The sequence below is a fragment of the Venturia canescens genome, chromosome 7, assembly GCF_019457755.1.
Source record: "Venturia canescens isolate UGA chromosome 7, ASM1945775v1, whole genome shotgun sequence".
Classification (NCBI taxonomy): domain Eukaryota; kingdom Metazoa; phylum Arthropoda; class Insecta; order Hymenoptera; family Ichneumonidae; genus Venturia; species Venturia canescens.
The window spans coordinates 1714173-1733817 of NC_057427.1; the positions used below are offsets into that span (position 1 = coordinate 1714173).

Here is a 19645-nt window from a genome sequence, read left to right on the forward strand (position 1 = left end):
AAGAGTTTGAATAACTTTTCATCGATAAAAGTTTTTAATTTGTTTGGAGTTGTTTTATGTTATTAAATGAATTCTTAGATGCCAATCATTAGAATTATTACTTTATTAGATTTTTACAACACTGCAGCTTTTCCTTTTTCAGCCGAAACGATAATTTTCATAAATATTGCGAAACATATCGCGACAGTTGATCTTAACTTTGAGCTTAGCACAGAGCAGAAATACTCCAGACAATTTACGATGGAGGCTGTAAATTTCTTCGGGCGGTGGACACAGTCGGTGGTGCAGAATGGTCGGAACGAGCGCTTGGATGCTGAGGAAATGTTCGATTGTGATAATCAATGACAATTTTATTTAATTATTCATTTATTGGCTCTGACTTACCTCCGCGTGACATTTTGACCACCAAAGTCGTAAATTTTATTTTTCTCGTTGAACACTTGACCAAGGATCATAACTGTATCTACGTGAGCCTCTTCCATAATCTAGAAAAGCGAAAAGAAAATCATTTTATGAGTTTTAGTGAATGAATATAATTTTTGTACATTCGAAAATTTAATTTTCCCATTTATATCCGTAAAAGAGCGTTCCTTACTTTAACCTAAAAATACTAACCTTCGATTCATATCCAGTGAGAAATTTCATTTCCTTTGAAAGCTTTAAAACGGTATCTCGATCGCTTTTACTTGCTGCGTTTATAATCTCGATATAGTTGTCCATAAATTCTTTTTCATAAGTGCGACATGCGCCAAAATCAAGAAGCGTCAATTGTCGAGTTTCTGGATTATAAAAAAAATTGGCCCAGTTTGGGTCGGTCTGCATGTATCGGAAAACGAACAATTCTTTCAGGCAAAGATTCATTATTAATTTGCATATATGCTCCCGTGTTTCCATATCCATTTCCACACACTTATCGACTGGAACTCCTTCCACCAATTCCGTTGTAAATACTTGCTTCGAACACAGTTCATCTGAAAAATGGATTTCCTTGCGTTATCTTTTTTCTTCCAAAATAAAAGAAACCAAATTTCAATCAAAGTAACTTTTCTATTCCTACCGATAACTGCAGGCACGAAATATTCAGGATAAGGCGCAACGAACTCTCGATATTTCTTAGTACACTCGGCCTCTCTCGTGTAATCGACTTCCCAAGCTAATTCACGTTTAGCGACTTCAACAAGATTGTCGATGAACATACCTTTTGGAAACATGTTCCATACCTAGAACAAATGTAAAAAATAAATATATAAAAATATAGAAGCTTGTTTATGTTCAACTCTGTTACAGGATTAGTTAATGGTTTCTTTACCTTCATGACACCCACAAGATTGTCGATATCACTCTGTATCCCTTCAGCGACTCCAGGGTATTGAATTTTTATAGCAACGCCTTGGCCATTTTTCAGAGTCGCATAGTGAACTTGTCCTGAACAAAAAAGTGTAAAAAACTATTTCATATTTAATGTAATAATATGAATAAATAAGTATATGTAAAAACATTAAATTTTCAGAATAATTAACTTGGGGATTGAATTTATGGATTTACCAATTGAGGCAGCTGCAAAAGGTTTTTCTTCAAAACTCGCAACTTTGTTTCTCCAATCGTCCCCCAATTCTTTGTTTAATACTTTCTCCACTTGCCAAGTTGGCATGAAATCAGCACTTTGACGAACACGTTCGAAAGCTTTTTGTAATTCTGGGCTGATAACACTGTTGTCCTGAATACTGAGAATTTGACCAATTTTCAAAGCTGCTCCTCGAACTTTGCACAAAGTCTCGACGATCCTTTCAGCATTTGCTTTTGTGAGGAAAACCGTATCTAGTGTCTCGCCAACGCTGTCGGTTTTTAAACCCAAAGTACGACGACTGTATTCCGCTAGAGTTCCAATTCCAAGACCAACTCCCAATGTTCCAAAACTTACCATTCTTTGAAGTCTTGTGTGTGGAACTTTACGCTCTTTTGAGTTCGATGAAAGCTTTATTTGCAAGAGAAAAATAACTTTATCAGATATTCCCCGAGATTTCATTTCAATTTCAATTTCAATTCAAGTGTGCAAAATGCTTGAATATAAAACATCTAACACTTGAACAGTGATCAACAGAGACTTACTGTTTGGCGAGGTCGAGCGGTGGGTTTAGACAAAACTTTTTCAGTTGTAATATTTTTCAAAACTTTCGGTGTTTTTTCTTTGGCTTCAGAAGATTGTTGATCCGTTGAAGAATCCAGAGAATTTCTCGAAGCTTCGCGACTGATTTTTTTCTCATGCTCAAGCTCCAAGTCTCTCAAAACTCTTTTGTCCTTTTCGGAGAGCTCAATTTTTGGAATATTCTTATCAATTCTAATAGTTTCGATTTTTTCTTTCACGCTGGTGTATTTTTTCTGAGGAGGAATTTCTTGAGGCTCGGAACTACCAGAAGAACGAAATGATTCTGGTTTTTCTGATATTTTAGCTGCTTCAGAACTTTGTGAAGCTTTTATTTCTCGTGGATCTTTAGCTGGATCAAAAATTTCAAGTTTAACGTCGGTTGATTGACTCTCTGAGTTTTTGTATTCTGGAAATCCAACAGAGTGGCTGAGACGAAATTTAGTATATTGAGAAATTCCTTTTTCAACCACGCAAAGACGTTCCACCAACTCTTTCGTCTCGGCTACAAATTTTTCCTGCAGGCCAATAATACAGATGAAGGATTTGGAAATCTTCAGCTTCATATCAGTAGTTTTGAAATTTTTGCCAAATGTTTCTCAAACATAACTTACGGGAACCTTACTTGGATCTATTTCACTTAATTTTTTTCCTGCCTTCTTAATGTTTGCTTCTGCAAGAACTTTTATACTCGAATTGTCCAAGATTCGTTTTATGGAGTCTTCCTGATGTTTGAGCAGTGCATTTGCCACGGTTTGAGCTCCTCGCAAGACACCTAGGAGGTCTGAAGCCCACGGACGAGCCATTGGCGCTAAATAAAATTTAAATAATTGTTTCTCGAAGGAATATTTGAAAAGATTATAAATAATAATAGAAAAATAATGTTTTTATTTGAAGTATACAGAAAACTACTTGCTATGACAACACTGCGAAAAAAAAATTCTCAACAAACACTAATATTTTTGAATGTTGTCGATGTGCAACACCTCAAAAACATTCAATAGAAATAATACTGCTGTTATTTATGAGATAAAATAAGTATGTCGAGAATCTTATTATTTGTCAAATGAAGCCTGAATTTATTCTCAAAAATTCGAACTTTTGTCGAATGGTTAAGAAAGTTTTTGTAAACATATGAAGATTATGATCATCACAGTGAAAGTTTTTAAATGAATACTTTTACTTACATTATAAAAATAATTGAGTAGCGTTCAAAAACTTCAAGACTGCTTAATTTACTGAAAAATTGAATGGAAAAAATGAAGTTGAGGATGCGAAGAATTGGAAACCTTCAATCGAGGAACTACTTCAACAAAATTGCAAAATATGATGCAAAACCGCTACCGAGGCCTTGAGGTTACGTAAAAAAAAATATAGATTTTCGAAACGTACAAATTTAATATTATTATACATCCGCGGTATAAGATCTTTTAGTTCTTCTGGTTATTCATAAATAAATTTAGTTTAACAGACATCCTTTAAAGCTCGAGGCTGAGTGTAATAGATGGACATTGGACTGGTAAGGTAGGAAAGTGAGGCTATGTTACGAGATTTGTGTACAGTTTGCTGGAAGGCAATAACATAGTGAAAATACTTCGAACACCCATGATAAAATGTGACATCAGAATGTTTTCACGTCACAAAATTTGAAGAATTAAGAACGAATTTTCGAAATCGTAAATTTGTCGATAGTATAGCTATTTATATATATATAGCTATTATGACTGCATAGATGAGTCGAATTGTACATCGACAATATATTCGTAAACGGAAAAATAACCAACATTATTACAAACATAAATTTAAAAGGTGCTTTGCTAAAAGTACAGTACCGTTTTCTCAAGTGGAGCAAAAGTAACATTAAAAAAAATAACAAATTGATTTTGATTTCAGTTAAAAAATAATAACCTTCAATTAACTCATTCGCATCACTTTAATATACATCATTGTTTACAACTTTGTTTACAATATGTACGCAAGAAATGCGTGAACTCCATGGATTCATCGAGATTTATATCGAATAATGAACAATTATATACCATTTCACGAAAATTCATAAACGCTCGATGATTTTCTTTGGATCCAAGAAACAAATATACGACATCGAAGACGAAATTTCCTTTTTTCGGCATCTACGAATCTCAGATGTATGTACGCAATTTTTTTTTTCTTTTCATTCTTTATATTTATTGTTACGTTCCATTTCATTTTGAAGCACGGTTTCGATGTTTTACTCGCTTTTTCGTGAAAACGAAATGGCTCATTTAACACGTCAATAGAAGCGAATACGGAGGACGATAATATTCTAATTCGCAAGCGAACTATACGATATTTATTATTGTTATTATTTTCCGTGTTTTCGACTATAGGACTGCACATGGATCCGTGAAAATCTCAGGCGTTTGCAACGATATGCTTCAGCTATCTTAACTAATCGATCAATCAATCTTTCCTTTAATGAATAATTTATCATTTCTATCTTACGATAACCAACTATACGATTATTTTTTTCTCTAGTACATCGATAGTGCGTCTGTGTCTTTTTTCACGTTTTGTTTCGTCTTATTTTTTTTCCTTTTTCTAACTTCTCGATTCGATACGATTCGATGACGATGTCTGTATGTTTGTGTGTGTATGTGTTTGCGAATACAATTTTTGTACCTCGATTATGCAGTGGGTGAAGTGTAAAGATATATTGTTTTACTTTTTTTCTGAGATCAAGAAAAAATCTCGTTACTTTTATCTCACACGAGGCCTTTTTCACTTTACAATATTTGTTTTTTTATTTTTTTTCTTTTCTTATTGCTTTCAACGATCAATTTCACAAACAGCCCAAAAAATGCAAATCTCTGAGTGTCACGATGTTTTATAAAATTTGAAGGGGCCTTGAATCGACGAATCAAGGCCAATGTAAAGTTTTCGCAAAACGAAACTCTCCGCACGTTTTCAATTGGCAATTAACGAAATTTATGTCCGCACGCTTTCCAGAGACTCGTTCGCACGCTTATTAAAACGTTGCGAGCTAATGGATCGCATTTCAAGCGTGCCAAACATCAAGCTTGAGAAACAAGGCGCGAGTACGGGGGAAAAAAAAACAAACAGCGAGGTACAAAAAATTGAGGAAATGGAAAATGTTGCTTATAAATTAAATGAACGGTTTAAAAATTCCTTTGTAAACTGGAGGCTCGGAAGCTTCTTTAAAAAAGACAAGAAAACGAAGTAAAAAAGGGGAAGGGAGCAATGGAATTTTTTAAATTGCCCGAAAAGAATTTTTAACGATCAGAGTCTCTTGTTCTTAATAAATTATGTCGTACGCTAAAAGATGGAACAGGCCCGCAATTGGTAAAAATAACGCGAATCGAGAAAAAACAATGGAGGTGGGGGAATGCACAGGAAGATTTGAACCAACGATTTAAAATTTCTCTCTAACAAGCGTGCGCGTATAAATATATGATGAATTCGGAAATAACGACGAGCGAAAGAATAAAAGTAAGAAAAATTGTGATACTAGTCAATAGGACAAAAACTCGTCGTGGAGATCATCCGAGATTTCTTTTCTTCAAAATTGAGCCTTTGGCTTGTTTTTCTTTGCATCCCTCTCGAATCCTCAAAATCGTGGGATTCTGATCGAGGCTTTCGGAAATAATGGATTGAGGAAATGGTACTTTACTCGAGAAGCATGATCAATGATTACAAAAACTTTTCCTTGGTTATTCTCATAATTTTCGATTGAAAATACGAATAATTTGGGACTGATTTTTTTTGCCTCAATCCAAAATCTCCGAAGACAAATAAATTGACAATGGGAATGACTGTAATTACGATATCCATTGGATATTTTCACAGAAGTTCAAACGTTAGTACTTTCTTTCGTCCCTCGAAATCACACTCTGGGAAAAACCATTGTTAATAACTTTCTTGAAATATTCATTATTGACCACGAAGACGCGAGGATGACTAGAGCACCCACACGAGGGCGCTAGGAGAAAAACAAAATATGCGTGTTTATCGGAAACTAATGATAATAAAAAGGAAGAACGAAGGAAGATAAATGGAGTCTGACATACGCACGCTCCCGGGCAACGAATCGAGGGACAAAAAAAACTAACCGCCTTATCATTGGCCACTCGTTAATCGTTATCGGAGTCAAGCATGACAATGTTCTTTCGATACACGCCACTGTTAAAAAAAATTCATACAACGCCCATGAATTTTTTTACACACTTTTCGAAAGATAAAAAAAAAAAAACAGAAAAAATCTTTCGACGCTGATAAACGCAGGATTTTTCTTCTCCTCATTTTTCTCGTCAAATTATTCAGGAACGAAGGTCAGACGTTGCTATCAGGTTTATCGGTGAGTCCTATTGGCTGAGCGCCGTCCACGAGGTTCGAATGCATTCCCGATTTACCATCGACCGACGATGCTTCCATCGCTGCTGCGGATCTCATTGCATCCAACGGGGCCCTATATTTTTAATTACATATTTTAATTAATTTTATGGAAAAATAATTTTGTCGTTTTTTTTCATACTTTGTACATTCATCAATGCTCTAATTTATTCAAGGATTAATTGGAAGCCAATTTTTTCGTACTCTTCCATGAGGAACCTCGTTGGAACTTTCAAATCGTGGGGGCTGTGAAGACTTAAGAAGAACTTCTACGAAAAAGCTTAATTAATTTTTCGCGATTTTGCATTCTGGATTTAAAATGTCACAGCAATATATTTCAAGCAATAAATACACTCGTTCAAAGTATTTTCATGGTTGAAAAGAGCCCCGACGATTTTAAAGCTTCAACTAGCTCTTCTCTAATTTAGCTGAGTTGCTAACATTTCACAGGATTGAAAATAAAAATTTTCTGCATGCAATACGTGCACCGTAAAGATTGGCATGCAATTGAAATCCGGGAACAGTCAAAATGTTTATACAGCGAGTGTCTGCAAGCTAACGATTAGAATGAAATGTTCCTCGCTCGAAATTAAAAGCCGTAGTTATTGCGATGAAAAAAAATATCTTCAAGTAATTTCTGTAATTCAGAAATGAATCTCTTGAATCTGTAATTTCCAGCTAAAAAAGAATGATATTAAAAAAATGATAACGTACACATGAAAAAATGAATGACACGATTGCGAGTGAAAAAGCAAGCACTGTAAATGTTTTTTTTGTTTTTGCCTGGTTAGTGTGACGCGTAGTGATTAAATTTTATAATTTTGTTTTGATCGGTTATTCCTGAATTTATGTCGGTCGCCAGACGTCCGGATCCTCCATCAAGGTCGTATGGTGGTCAGTGCTAGGAGCACCTTGCTGCGGTTGAGTGGGTGAAGCGAGTCCCGATGGAGATGCCAATCCAGTTGGCTCGGGCTTTGCTCCTCTGCGTTTTTTGTGTTTTTTTTGTATTTAATGCCACAAATTTTCACACAAACAATTAGTGGTTTAATGAAGAAATAAAAGCAAACAGGAATTGAGCGATCTCGAGAACCACGATTTTAAGCCCAGACAAATACACAAACAGAAATGAGAAAAATGTTACAAATTTTTTGCACAATATTTCATTTGTACAATAGATGAAGTTTTTCAGAAATTTTTCTAGTCTTATAAATGATTGGTAATTGATCCCATTTTCAATGTTGGGATAAAAAATTAAAATCTGTAACATTCATGAGACTGAGAAATAAAAAATTTTCTTTGAGAGGTAAACACTGCAATATAGACCATGAATTTCTTTCAGTGCGCACAGTGAAGAAAAATAAACCCACAACCCAAAGCAAAACAAATGTTTCAACTGCAACTACAATTAACGTCTGCTCCATAATTTTTTTTTTAATTGTAGCTGCAGCATCGTTATTTTTTTTCTTGTGATTTCTTTGTAGGTAAATTACTTACTTTTTGCCCAAGGACATCATACCGTAGATAACACCGGTTCCAAAAATCATTCCACTACCAAAAATACTGCTCAATCCTGGGCAGAGGATAATCGCAGGCAGAGCGAGTCTGTGACATAAGAATAAATGTGAATTTCATTTGAATCAAAGAATATAAACGCATTTAATTTATGAGCTGTTTTTTCAAATAACGTTATCATTTACCCGCAGTAAGCGGCAGCTCTGTTCCAGTAGGGCCTGTGCTCAGCCCAATCGCTCAGACTTTGTACAAAGTCAAGGAACATGCAGCAGCAAGGAGCTTCGATAATGACGACCAAAAAAGCACTGACCATTTGCCACATTCCACTCAGAAAACAGTCAATCGAACCGACAAGAACACCAATACAGTTCCAGGCTCCCAGGAATATGGCAACTGTAAAGAAAATCCAGTTTTAGCATCTGAACAATGATCTTGTAAACATATATAAAAACAAAAACATTCCTATTTTGTCTCCTCCCCCTCCCCCCCCCCCCCCCCCCGCAACACTGTCATATTTTCTAAGATAATTAGAATTTCCTTTTTCAAATCTAAAGTGTTAGGTCTTGGAGAACAAACAGGCAAATTATCAAAGTACTGTGTTTGACTTGAAAGCATTCTTAAATGAATAATTTCATTGTGTTTTGACGATTCAAATTTTAATGACACAAGACCATCCTCTAGTGAGGTTTTAAAGCATCTTGCAAAAATGCAAGTTTTAAAATGTTTTTTACAAGGAACATCTAAAGAATTGGAATCTTTGGTAGGAAATATATCAGATATGCGCCAGTAAATGATCTCAATGTTTGGTAATTCTTCATAGAATTATAACCACTGGTGGACAAATAAATGAATTGAATATCTATTCACCAGATCTGAACCGACGTTTAACATTGTATGTTTAATTTATTTGGAAATATGCATGGTAGGAAACCAATAAAAATAAGGATAAAACATGATCAAAATTAGAATAGAGCCATACTGAAACTCCCAACGGTGCCAAGGCCTCTTCCAGCGTATTTCATCCACCAGGGCACATCGTCTTTAGAGGCAGGATCTTCTCCGGGCCTTTCCATGATCGAGGCAATTTTCCCTCCGAGGAAAGACTGCAAACAGAAAAAATTATCAATAAAAAAAAAATATTAGTATAAAAATACGCGGGAAAAAGAAACACTGAGGAAAAGAGAGAAAAAAAATGAGCTTGATTCGTTAATTAATGATTGGTCAAAAGCTGAGAGATCGCGAGACGTCGCGAAACGAAGGGCTCAATAAGCGATACAAAAATGGAAGGTAACCTTTGGATATTTTGACAGGATACTGACAGATATTCCGAAATACCCTTGCCCTTAAAAGTTCCTCTAATAATATGATGATAAAGATATTCAAAGAAATTTACCATTGTCTCAAAATTGTTGAGAAGTTTCACTCGCGAATCTATACGTCAGCTGACGCACACGAAAAAACACGCACGAGTTTTGAGGAAAAAAGTCTAACACTTTTGTCCCGAGAGAGCCGAGAGCGCTGGCTGCTGACCAATATTTCGTCTTCTTTACGATCATTCACACTCCGCTTCTCCACCTTGCCACTAAAGTGGCGACATCTTTGTGACGTCAGATCTTGATGGAAACCCCCTTTTGACAATCCTTGACACTCTGGCACAATCGCGGGATCATCTAATGTGTCGATTATTTGCTATACAGTGAAATCAGAAACCATTCAATTGTTATTGTTTACTATTTCTTATCACCGATCGAAATTCTAATCTTGTACTCAAGTTAAAAAATTGATCAGAAAAATAAATCTTTCGACAGAGTTAATCAAATTCATGGACATTTATGTTGATCAATGGTTTTTTTGTTACATTGCAACGATTTAAGGCTATTTATTGAAGTCTCTTCTATTCTCGCTCCACATTTTTATCATGTTCTTTGCTTCACATACCCATAATAATGACTTGGTGAGTAGGAATTTTATTTATCATTTTTGTGATTCATTCGATCGTTTTATCAACAGCTATAAAACTAATCGTTCATCCTCTCCAGGAATCCGTTGCCTCGCAAAAATTATCTAAGTAAAAGGCCAACACCTGCACAACCACTTCTCACCCAATCTGAGGATCGAGAATTGGATATTGCTGTCCAACGTCTCATGCAGTAATTTTTTAATATCAACTCTAATAAGATGAAATTAAAGGCTCATTCTAACCGAGCAAACTCTGCAATAATTTTTTTTCCAACAATTTCACGAGTCCAAAAATATAACAAAAACTCAGAGTATCAGCTTTGAACAAAGAAAATATTTACAATTTCCAGAATACATGTTTAGATGTGATGGAACTTGGTGGCTCATGATCATTTTACCCACTTCAATGAGAAAAATATTTATAAATTAAATACACAGCGACTCATCTGACAAAGTTTACTAGCACAAAACGTACACCCAAGACAAGAATTCACTCGTTTTAGAATGTTCAAGTCGGAGTATAATTTTCGAGTTTGTTAGAGATGTTTTTCTATAAGTTGTTACAGAGAGTCTAATGAAAGGTGTAATTTACAGTGTTGAAGACACGATAAGGAAATTGAGGAAGGAAGCAAAGCGCTATATCGAGGCGATATCAAATTTGGACAAAGCGGATCAGCGTTTGAGTTCTGATTTAAGTACATGCGGATTGGCACATATGAACGACGATTTTCGTATAACGGTGGAAAACTATCATTCAATAACTACGCAAATCGGAAGGACAGTGCACGATTTGACACCGTTATTGAGCGAAACGTTTGTAGAGCCGTTGAAAAAGTTGTTGAGCAAATTCGTCATTGTCGCCGAGGCGATTGAACGACGCGAAACTTTGGTCCACGCTTGGGAATATTCGTACGAACGTGTGAAAAAGCTTCAGGATAAACAGGACAAGAGCGCGAGTCACGTGGCAAAATTAGAGCGCGAAAGAAGATCCGAGGAAAGAGCTGCCAAAGAATTGCGCGATGTGCACTCGAGGTTACTCGTCGAGTTGCCTTGGTTTCTTCAAAAACGTTTGGATTACATAAAACCAAGTATCCACGCCCTGATTATGATACAGCTCAATTATTATGGTCACGCGATGGAACTATACACCTCATTGATGCCTGCCAATGAAAATTCTGATGCTTTGTCATCAGGCGGTACCAGAAATTCTTCACCAGGTAGTACCAATATGAATGAGGAACACTTTCAGTCCTCCGTTACCTCTCAAATCAACCGAATAAGAAGCCTTACAATTGTGAAGGATCATTGAAGCTTTATTACTTTTACAATCACAAATTCGTCCGTACTAGAATTTTCAATCCTTTTGCATTTGTCAAAAAAAAAAGTCAAAACCTTTGAAAACACTTGACCAATCTTACGAAATTTACGAAGCTTCGATTTTTAGAAACAAAAAATAATGAATTTAGCATATTTTTTTGGCATGGCCATCCTCGTATACATAAAGGGTCAAAAACAACATTATTTCATCGATCGAGAAAACCTGTCAGATTTTCCAACGGTGAATTGTAATTTCAAGAAATCCACGAACTTTATTGATCGTTACAAAAGTGGCAGTTTCGATAACTTCGTTTCTTTGGTTTCTCACATAAGAGGTTGAGAAAAATACCAATTTTTTCGATCCACCATAAAAAATACAAGATTTCTCACGAAGATCTGACTATACATTTATGTATATATATATTAATGTAAAATTGTCGTTGGAAATTCAACGATTGACTGACATTGCAATGGGTGCTTGCCAATTAGAGCTAATTCGGGCGCACATTGCTTTAGTGTGTCGTAGCTGGAACGCTCTGCTCTGCGCTCTACGTTGGACACGGTGTCGTTCTGAATACTATTCAGCGCTAATTGGAAAGCACAAATGCAGCAGAATACTGTATGTGCTCCTCGTAACTGCAGCGTATTTGTTGGGTTTTTTTTTTTTTAATTTTTCATCGAAATTAGGGAACCATGCCCTGTCTTCTTTTGAAATCAGCGCCACTGCGTCGATTATGATTGGCGCGAGAAGCCTTATTCGTATTTTTGCGATCTCTGTTTATCAGCACGTTTTTATCGTTGCCCTGTCCCTTTGGTTTGCCTGAAAAACGAAAAAAAAGCACTCAAAGTGTGATGGTTATAGCTCGGGTCTATTTTTGGGTACGGAAGTTATTCAAACTTCGAATAATTAATATTTTATTCGCGCGAAATAAGTTACACGATTCGAATGATGTGTGCATACGTTGTAAACACAGAAAATATTTTTTATTTAGAAATAAATTAATATATATGAGAGAAACTTACCAATTACGTCGCCCCGAGATCCTGCGCTGCTCCCAGCTGTCTTGCCCCCGCGTTGCGAAAGTCTCCTTTGCTCAGCACGTGCTCTCATCTCAGCTGGATCTTGAGCAAAATTAAGACGATCGTTTTGAGCCCTGCTCGGACCCTCTTCTACTTCGCCATCTTCCTGATCCTCGTCTTCATCCTCAATTTCACGTTTTTCATCCCATCTCAGTACCTGAAATGTAGCAATTTATTTTTACGAAATTCAACTCGATGAAATTTAGTGATTTAACTCTGAAGACTTTCTACTGTCTCTTCAAGGCAAATTCTCAATCGTACAGCTACTTTTTACAAGATTTGTGACATTTTTCTTATTATCGATTGAGTTTTCACATTCCTGAACATGACACCGACGACACTTGTCCATTTTGTTTTGTTACGAACCCTGGGTGTTGTGAAAGCTCTTCCATCCATTTCCAACGGCTCGTCGATTCCATTTGGCCCAACATCATGACTATCGTAAGTGTCGTCATACTCGTCGTCGTACTCGTCCAGCACCATGCTGTATTTCTCATAGATATTGCTCGTTTCTTTCACGTGGGATTTATCATTAATCAATTGACCAAAATTTTTGTACTTATCTTTCCTGAAATGATGATATGAAATTTTTTCTCATTGTTATCATTCATCTGTTTGCACACACGTGAAATAACCTCTCCATGAGCAAACCTTTTTCCTTTATGGACTCGAGTTTTATCGATGACGTCTCTCGTCATGACGTCAAATTCATCGTTATCAAAAACGTTCAATCTTTCACTGCCCAATACTCGATCGATTGCTGCAGAAGCTTCCTGTAAATTGAACAAAAGTTAAACCCATCCTTCGACTAATTTTTCATCCTTGTGGATACCGAATAACTCACCGCTGGATCTGGTGGAATGTACGGAAGTGTTCTGTCCAGCGATTTCAGGTTCTCCGGCAAAGAATTCTCAAAAACTGCATTTATTACAGTCGCCACGTCGTAATTGTAATGCACCAAACACCTCTGAAATTGAATTACATTCAGAAAGGCACAGCTTTGATTTGTGATTGGCTATCAACTAGTTTTAGTTCTCGTTTGCAAACATTTTTTTTACCTCGATGAATCCTTCGCCGAGATCGCAAAGAATGTCCTTTACTCCGCTTATGAGAGAAGCCAGCTCCTTCGGAGTTTTACTCGTGATTCCATTAGTTGCTTCGTTCCTGGGACCATCGTTCAAAGTTGGATTCGTTACAGGTTCCTGTGAACTTCCGGCGACAGGTATTGGCGCCTGAAATTTTATTAGAGACTTCATATGTGGGATACGAAAAAAATATTTGGCATTGAACCGTACTTCGTTTACTCACAGTGGCATTATTCGTTGTCGGCCATTTTCTGGATCGATCGCAAATCAATTCCGCGAGTACGGATTTTTTAATGAAATTGTACTTTACCGGGTCGCTAGACGTTTTTGTATTAAGGTTTGAATCCACAATTTTCGTTATTCATCAAAAAAAAAAGAAATTTGTTTTATCAACCAATATTATTTTGATTTTGACATTCGATGAAATGATTTCGGACAAAAAATTCATGTGAAAAGGATACATATCTTGACTTATTTGTGAAGCTAAATCTAGATCAGTCTCAATTGGATAACTGACGTTGTAGTCGATAATAAATTCCCTCTCGCTTACAGCCTTGTTCAAAAACTCAATGAATTTTTCAACTTCTTCCGATGCTCCAGGCACGTCGGACGGGTTGCTGTCGATACAGTTGGAAAAAAAATGTTGCAATGTATTATTTGATACTTAATTTGCTCAGCAAAATCATAGGTGAAAACAAATAATTGCAGAGTGAGTTGCTATTATCAGAAACTCACGGTGCTTCCAGTATTCCTTCGATACGATGGAATGTTAACGTACGAAATATTTTGAGCAATTCGACTCTCGTTACATCCAATCGATGCTTCAGTTCCATATATCTCGCAATGGTCTCGTCTTTGTGCGCAAGTGGCTCCAGTCTCTTGTACATTTCGGGTATTGTATTACCGTAAAGATGAACAATCCTAAAAAGAAAACAAAAAGCTTACCAAATAATATGTAGAAACGATGAATCAAGCATCATTTTGTACTTGGGAGAGTAAGAAATGAATTATCAGTTATGTAATTACTCATTGACGAAATTTTCGTTGTTCAGATAATCTTTCGCAGGCGGAAATGAATCCAAAAAAATTGAAATATTCGACGATACGTCGAGAATATGAATAACAAGTTCCTCTAAGTTGCCCATGGTCAAAACTGCATCTGACCCTCGTTCAGAGAGTAGAACTGGCCCACTTGCAGAAGGAATCTGTTGGTCCTCAAATCGCTCGTCAATCATTTTGAAAGCCTGTGAATGATAAGTTTTTAAACGATAATGAATAAAGTTTTTTGAGGACTGACGTACATCTATGTCATGTTCGTAAACCAGTCACTTCCCATTCTTATGAAGAAAAATCTAATTTAATACTAAATTATGTATTTACTTTGATGAAAAAGTTGGCAGCAACTTGAAGATCATCATAATACAAAGGTTGCAACTTCATAGCGGTCATCAGCATCCTTTCCACATGTTTCGGGTTTTCACGAGCATAGAGTTGACAAATGTCAAACATCATAGGTACAGTGAGTAAAAAATTATCGTACAGGAACTCGCCATGAACTTCATGAGTGATAAACTCCTCTTTGCTCTGTTTGCTCGTCACAAGACGTGCCAAAAAAAGAAAAACTTTGTGACGCAAGTTTTCAAGAGATTCTCGCATCATGGGATCATTGGGAAATGTCTCAAGATTGTGAAAGGTGGGAAACTCTTGGAGACACGACACGAGACAATCACCAATTGTAGGATTGTACAGAACATTGGACCAAAATTTGTAGAACTTCAAATGCAATAACCATTTGAAATCGGTTGTGATATTCTCCACAACTTCGAGCCAACGGTCTTTAGCACCGAGGATTTCATTACCATTTGGCTTGTAAATTTGTGGCGCTTTGTATTCTAAAAATGTTCTCTTCTCCATCCAATCTTTGCTCTGCAATCAATTAATGAGAAATAGAATTTTTTAATTTTATTTTCATAGCAATTGCAATCATAAAAATAGTGCTTATCATAATTTCTATTTGCTCTCAGCCTCAACAAAAGATTAATCATTAACTTTAATTTCTACTGTCCAACGAATTATGAAAAACTTCTGAAACCATTGACACTTATTGAAAAATCAGACATAAGTTATCTTTTCTAGTGGATAAAAAAATCAAAAATGAAAGTACGAACCAAAGCAGGTACAGGTTGAAGAATTCCATCTTTTCGTACTAGCAATTCAACTTTTTCTAAAGATTTTCTATCAGGATTCTGGAAACAAATGACACCAGAAATTTTAATAAAAATGTATGAAAGATTAACATTTTGGATATGCCCTTGAAAATTTTTACAAAATTTCCTTGGTCAAGTCTCCCCCCCCCACTTTGCATGGCAACTTCGCTTCAAGTTTACAACCATTTACGTATAAAATTTTAAATGATGAACAAACTTCTAATGGACCATGAGAAGCAAAAATTCTGGTCGATATAACGCAAAAAATGATTGATTACCTGGTAAATATTCACGGAGCCTCCATTGAGTTTAGCTGACATGACGGAAAAAGTTCGCTGATAAAGGTTCTACCCAAAAATGAAAAGAAAAAAACAAACTCACGAAACGAAAATCTCCCGACTTTTAGGTTATGTTCATAATCGAACACCTAGCGCACCCAGGTCTCTAGTCGAGCCATGATAATAAAAATTTCGACACTGCCAGCTGTCAAACCGTTAAATGACTCTGATATCGACACAGAATCGAGTGTTTACGTGTCGTTGAAATTCCAGATGATGGCGCCATTTATAATTTCTTCGAAATCTCACGAACCAACTTCGAAATAAGATTTCAATTGACCTCCCACGTTCGAATAATTCACGAAATTCTCTCTATCGCTCGGAATAGATAAAGGTAAAAAAAAAAAACACAACACAACACATCCATATAATACTCGTGTACCCGATAAATTTATTTCTAGTCCATTACGTTATCTAGAATTCTATGCCAAGTTTATGATATAAACATAAATTTCTCCATTATGCGCCATACACCATAAATCGTTCGATACTCCAAAGCTTTCAGAGACCGAGTTTGATAACGCGAGCCTTCTGGTTGAAAATCAGCCTGAACTGAAATAGAACAAATAATTTACTCTACATTTTCAACGTAAAGTTTCAAAATAAAAGCTCTTTTTAAAAAACCCTACACAGCTTCCGGGTTCGGTGTCTCATACCAATTGAATCGTTATTTCTGGCGTCAGTTTCCTTTTTAATTCATCATCATAAAACGAGACAAAATCCGTAAATAATTACATTTAGAAACGCGTTTGTAAAATTGGTCAGAGCTGAACCGAATATTTTCATTTTTATTATATAATTAAATAAACTGTTTTTTTTGCTTCGTTTTTTCTCTTTTTATCGTTATTTTTTTATTTTTTTTTTTTTTACATCTTTAATAATTTTTTATTTAATAGTTGTTTTATAAATTTTTGTTTTTTGTTATATTTATTTATACTAATTAGATAAAAACGAATAAATAAAATATTGAAAGAAAAAAAATCGATTAATAACGACGAACTATAGATTAATTAATTTGATAAAATTAATCAACGAGAATTATGAAATTCTCTCGTGTATTTATCATGAAAATTCGTCTCGTAATTACTCGTCGATAAAATCAAGAATTTGATTTTTTTAAATCCGTCAGTGCCTCTTCGACGATGACAGCAGAAAAAAATCATCTCATGAGAGAGCGAACACAGAGAGTTGACAGGCTCGCACACGTGGCTTTATGGAAATGACAGACGATCTGAAAAACTTCTTTTGTATGGAGATCCCGAGAGCTTCCTCATCTCGAGGAAGCTTTTAGCTACAAAGCGAGTCTGCCAAGGGAAAACTGTATGCTCCATTTTATATCTTTCTCCCTCCACAGAAATCCAGGAGAATGCTGAAAAGGGGGATGCAATTTTCAGACAAGTACGTCGCAATGAACAATTTTCTTTTTCGTACGACGAGCTCTTGAGAAAGAAATTACGTTGAATTTTGTGCAACTCTCTTGGTAGAAATTCCACAGTATATTTGATGCGCTCGAGGCCGTGTTTCGTAGGGTATATTCGCAATGATTTTTTTCGAGGTACGAAAAGGCAGCGATAATTTTGAGCGATTATTAAAATTTATTCCACTCATGTTCGAGGAGGTTTTCGAAAATTTTGAATTTATTTGAAAAATATGAAAATCTGTGGAATTTCGTAGAACGTTCGAGATTCTTTGGAACGGTCTCATTTTGCAGAATGGGGAGAAAAATTTTCATAATTTTTGAGAATTTTTTTAAGCCAAGAAGTAAAACGGATTCGAAGTGAATTTGAAAGTTTTTTTGAATTTTGACAGAGCAGGGTTTTTTTCATCAGGCACGAAGATACTTCTCGAAATATTTAAAAAATCATGAAAATTTCGATCATTTGAGATTGCAAAGGATGCAAAGATATTGCCGAATTTTATAAATTCGAGAAAAAATAAAAAAAAAAAAAACCAAAATAATGGAAAATCGAAGTGAAGGAAAGCCCGAAAAACGATCAATGATGGGAACAAATTTGTGTCCATAGGACTTTAGCTCTATTTCGAATTCAAATGTTCCCACTGATTGAATCGTCTCGAGGGACACAACTTGAGGATAAAAACGTTGATAATTTGCCGAGAATTATTTCTCGATTGAGCAATTTGCGTAGAAACATTTACGTCTATCGACTCTCCTCACCTCGTGGCAGCGTTGTACATATAAGACGACGCAACTCGTGGAGGAGAGCTCGCGGAGCACGCATCTCTCGGTTATTCGTTCCCGCAGTCGGTTGATAGTCGCGGTTACGCGCGAAACGGACGGAGGCCACGTCCACGTCCTCGTTCGCTCTATTTTAAATAGTTTGCTTCGAAATTCAATGAAACTTTGCTCCATCATTTTCGGGATTGGAGCCTTTCGATGGGAAATAATGTGAAAAAATATTGGAAATTCATTTACCGATGATCCGTCGTTGACGAAAATTTCGAAAAAAGTGATCGAGTTTTAAAAGAAGTATTAAAACATCGCGATCCAAGACACGCCGAGTTAGAGAAAAATAAACGAATTTTAAAACTCCAATAAATTGATTTTTCATTGAAAATCAACCTCGCTGATGAGCCAGTGCAAAAATCATCGTACAAGTGTGAATTCTCAGGTGTTTTATTTTTGAAATATTGTTTTTTTTTTTAATTTTTTTTTTTATTATTTTGGTCCATCGACAGCTCGACCGCAGAATGATCGATGGGAACGCTTATCGCGAGGATAAACTTGTGAGCTTCGTGCTCGTATGCGTTCGCAGCAAGTGCATTGCTACGGAGATTAAAGTAGCCCGTTGCGCTTGAGAGGCTGACGACGAGAGGCTCTCGCTCCTGTGTCACGGAATTCGAAGCTTCGATATCAACAACAAAAAGCAATGAATCATGTAAGTTTTTACGCGCGGAATAGACTCGCGTTCGTGCTTTTTTCAAAGGCGAGTATCAAAGAATCGGGACCAAAAATGATCGATTTGTCAAAATTTTAAAAAGCATGATTTTCTCTCGTCGCAGTTGTCGACCGATGATTTACGCTAAAAATAGTAAACCTTCGTTGCAAAATATATAAAAACGATAATTATGGAACGATGAAAAAACGACGATCAACTTCCGAGTCAAAGAAAAATGAAACAAGATGATGGCGAAGAGTGACCGCAGCTCAGGGATTACGGGGCCAGTGATTTATTGCCAAAGATACCATTAAAATGAATCCCTCGGCATTCATTAGCCATCGTCGAATCGTAAATTATCCAAGATTTTTTCTCCCCTTCTCCATCCATGAACGGTTACAACGATAGATATTTTTGAAAATATACTTTATCGAATATTTGTCAACGAAAGCAATTTAATCAGAAGCTATTTTTCGGTGGATTAACCATCGAGCTTCCTCTTGGTCCGCGGAGAAAACGGATTCATTTTTTATAGTGAGGAATATATTATTTTTCAAGAATTTTCAAAATATTTAGCCACCGATTACAAACAGCACAGTATTTTTTGAATTTTCTCATTTTTCCTCCCTTCAATTCTATAAACAGCTTTACGTGGATAGCAAAAAGTGATGCACGCGCGAGAGCTGCATTCCCTTTTGTTTTCGAGTGTTATTCATCA

The 19645-nt window shown here is 36.0% G+C and overlaps 5 protein-coding genes across 6 annotated transcripts in view; 2 read left to right on the forward strand and 3 right to left on the reverse strand.

The window, feature by feature from the left end:
• Positions 1-85: 85 nt before the first annotated feature.
• Positions 86-3952, reverse strand: Coq8 (ubiquinone biosynthesis protein COQ8, mitochondrial). Its single transcript, XM_043424615.1, has 10 exons — positions 3536-3952; positions 3331-3381; positions 2758-2954; positions 2110-2661; positions 1546-1975; positions 1310-1425; positions 1058-1220; positions 616-971; positions 385-485; positions 86-313 (listed from the first exon to the last, which is right to left on the reverse strand). The coding sequence occupies exons 3-10, from the start codon at positions 2947-2949 to the stop codon at positions 139-141; spliced, it is 2085 nt and encodes a 694-aa protein (XP_043280550.1). The 5' UTR covers positions 2950-2954; positions 3331-3381; positions 3536-3952; the 3' UTR covers positions 86-138.
• A 105-nt stretch (positions 3953-4057) lies between these two features.
• fwe (Calcium channel fwe) lies at positions 4058-9610 on the reverse strand. 2 transcript variants are annotated; one of them, XR_006261660.1, is made up of 6 exons: positions 9438-9610; positions 9024-9147; positions 8230-8437; positions 8027-8134; positions 7316-7514; positions 6479-6608 (listed from the first exon to the last, which is right to left on the reverse strand). XR_006261660.1 is itself a non-coding variant. In XM_043424624.1 (5 exons), the coding sequence occupies exons 1-5, from the start codon at positions 9438-9440 to the stop codon at positions 6473-6475; spliced, it is 579 nt and encodes a 192-aa protein (XP_043280559.1). In that variant the 5' UTR covers positions 9441-9604; the 3' UTR covers positions 4058-6472. The 2 variants fall into 2 exon arrangements, 1 of the variants encoding a protein (XP_043280559.1); XM_043424624.1 differs by lacking the exon at positions 7316-7514 and having other exon boundaries at positions 4058-6608; positions 9438-9604.
• Positions 9611-9663: 53 nt separating this feature from the next.
• Positions 9664-11312, forward strand: LOC122413933 (bridging integrator 3 homolog). Its single transcript, XM_043424623.1, has 3 exons — positions 9664-9998; positions 10084-10194; positions 10598-11312. Exons 1-3 carry the CDS (start codon positions 9991-9993, stop codon positions 11310-11312), a joined length of 834 nt encoding a protein of 277 aa, XP_043280558.1. The 5' UTR covers positions 9664-9990.
• Positions 11296-16125, reverse strand: LOC122413926 (activating signal cointegrator 1 complex subunit 2). Its single transcript, XM_043424612.1, has 13 exons — positions 15971-16125; positions 15654-15731; positions 14866-15411; positions 14512-14729; positions 14221-14406; positions 13947-14102; positions 13709-13802; positions 13459-13632; positions 13245-13367; positions 13052-13173; positions 12767-12968; positions 12344-12557; positions 11296-12140 (listed from the first exon to the last, which is right to left on the reverse strand). Exons 1-13 carry the CDS (start codon positions 16010-16012, stop codon positions 12004-12006), a joined length of 2292 nt encoding a protein of 763 aa, XP_043280547.1. The 5' UTR covers positions 16013-16125; the 3' UTR covers positions 11296-12003.
• Positions 16126-18288: 2163 nt separating this feature from the next.
• Positions 18289-19645, forward strand: part of LOC122413931 (QRFP-like peptide receptor) — a 33439-nt gene continuing 32082 nt past the window's right edge. The window contains exon 1 of the mRNA XM_043424620.1: positions 18289-18927. The gene's annotated coding sequence lies outside the window, so the exon portion shown is untranslated. The remainder of the gene's footprint in view (positions 18928-19645) is intronic.

Coding starts and splice junctions, on each gene's coding strand:
- LOC122413933 (XM_043424623.1), top strand. Junction 10,195..10,597: donor GCTGTCCAACGTCTCATGCA/GTAATTTTTTAA, acceptor TGTAATTTACAG/TGTTGAAGACACGATAAGGA.
- LOC122413926 (XM_043424612.1), bottom strand. CDS start 16,012: ATGTCAGCTAAACTCAATGGAGGCTCCGTGAATATTTACCAG. Junction 13,174..13,244: donor ACATTCCACCAGATCCAGCG/GTGAGTTATTCG, acceptor TTCAATTTACAG/GAAGCTTCTGCAGCAATCGA. Junction 12,558..12,766: donor GAGCTTTCACAACACCCAGG/GTTCGTAACAAA, acceptor GCTACATTTCAG/GTACTGAGATGGGATGAAAA.
- fwe (XM_043424624.1), bottom strand. Junction 8,135..8,229: donor AGAGCTGCCGCTTACTGCGG/GTAAATGATAAC, acceptor CTTATGTCACAG/ACTCGCTCTGCCTGCGATTA. Junction 6,609..8,026: donor ATGATGTCCTTGGGCAAAAA/GTAAGTAATTTA, acceptor TTAAAAATATAG/GGCCCCGTTGGATGCAATGA.
- Coq8 (XM_043424615.1), bottom strand. CDS start 2,949: ATGGCTCGTCCGTGGGCTTCAGACCTCCTAGGTGTCTTGCGAGGAGCT. Junction 1,976..2,109: donor CCGCTCGACCTCGCCAAACA/GTAAGTCTCTGT, acceptor TTGCAAATAAAG/CTTTCATCGAACTCAAAAGA. Junction 1,221..1,309: donor ATCTTGTGGGTGTCATGAAG/GTAAAGAAACCA, acceptor CATTTGTTCTAG/GTATGGAACATGTTTCCAAA.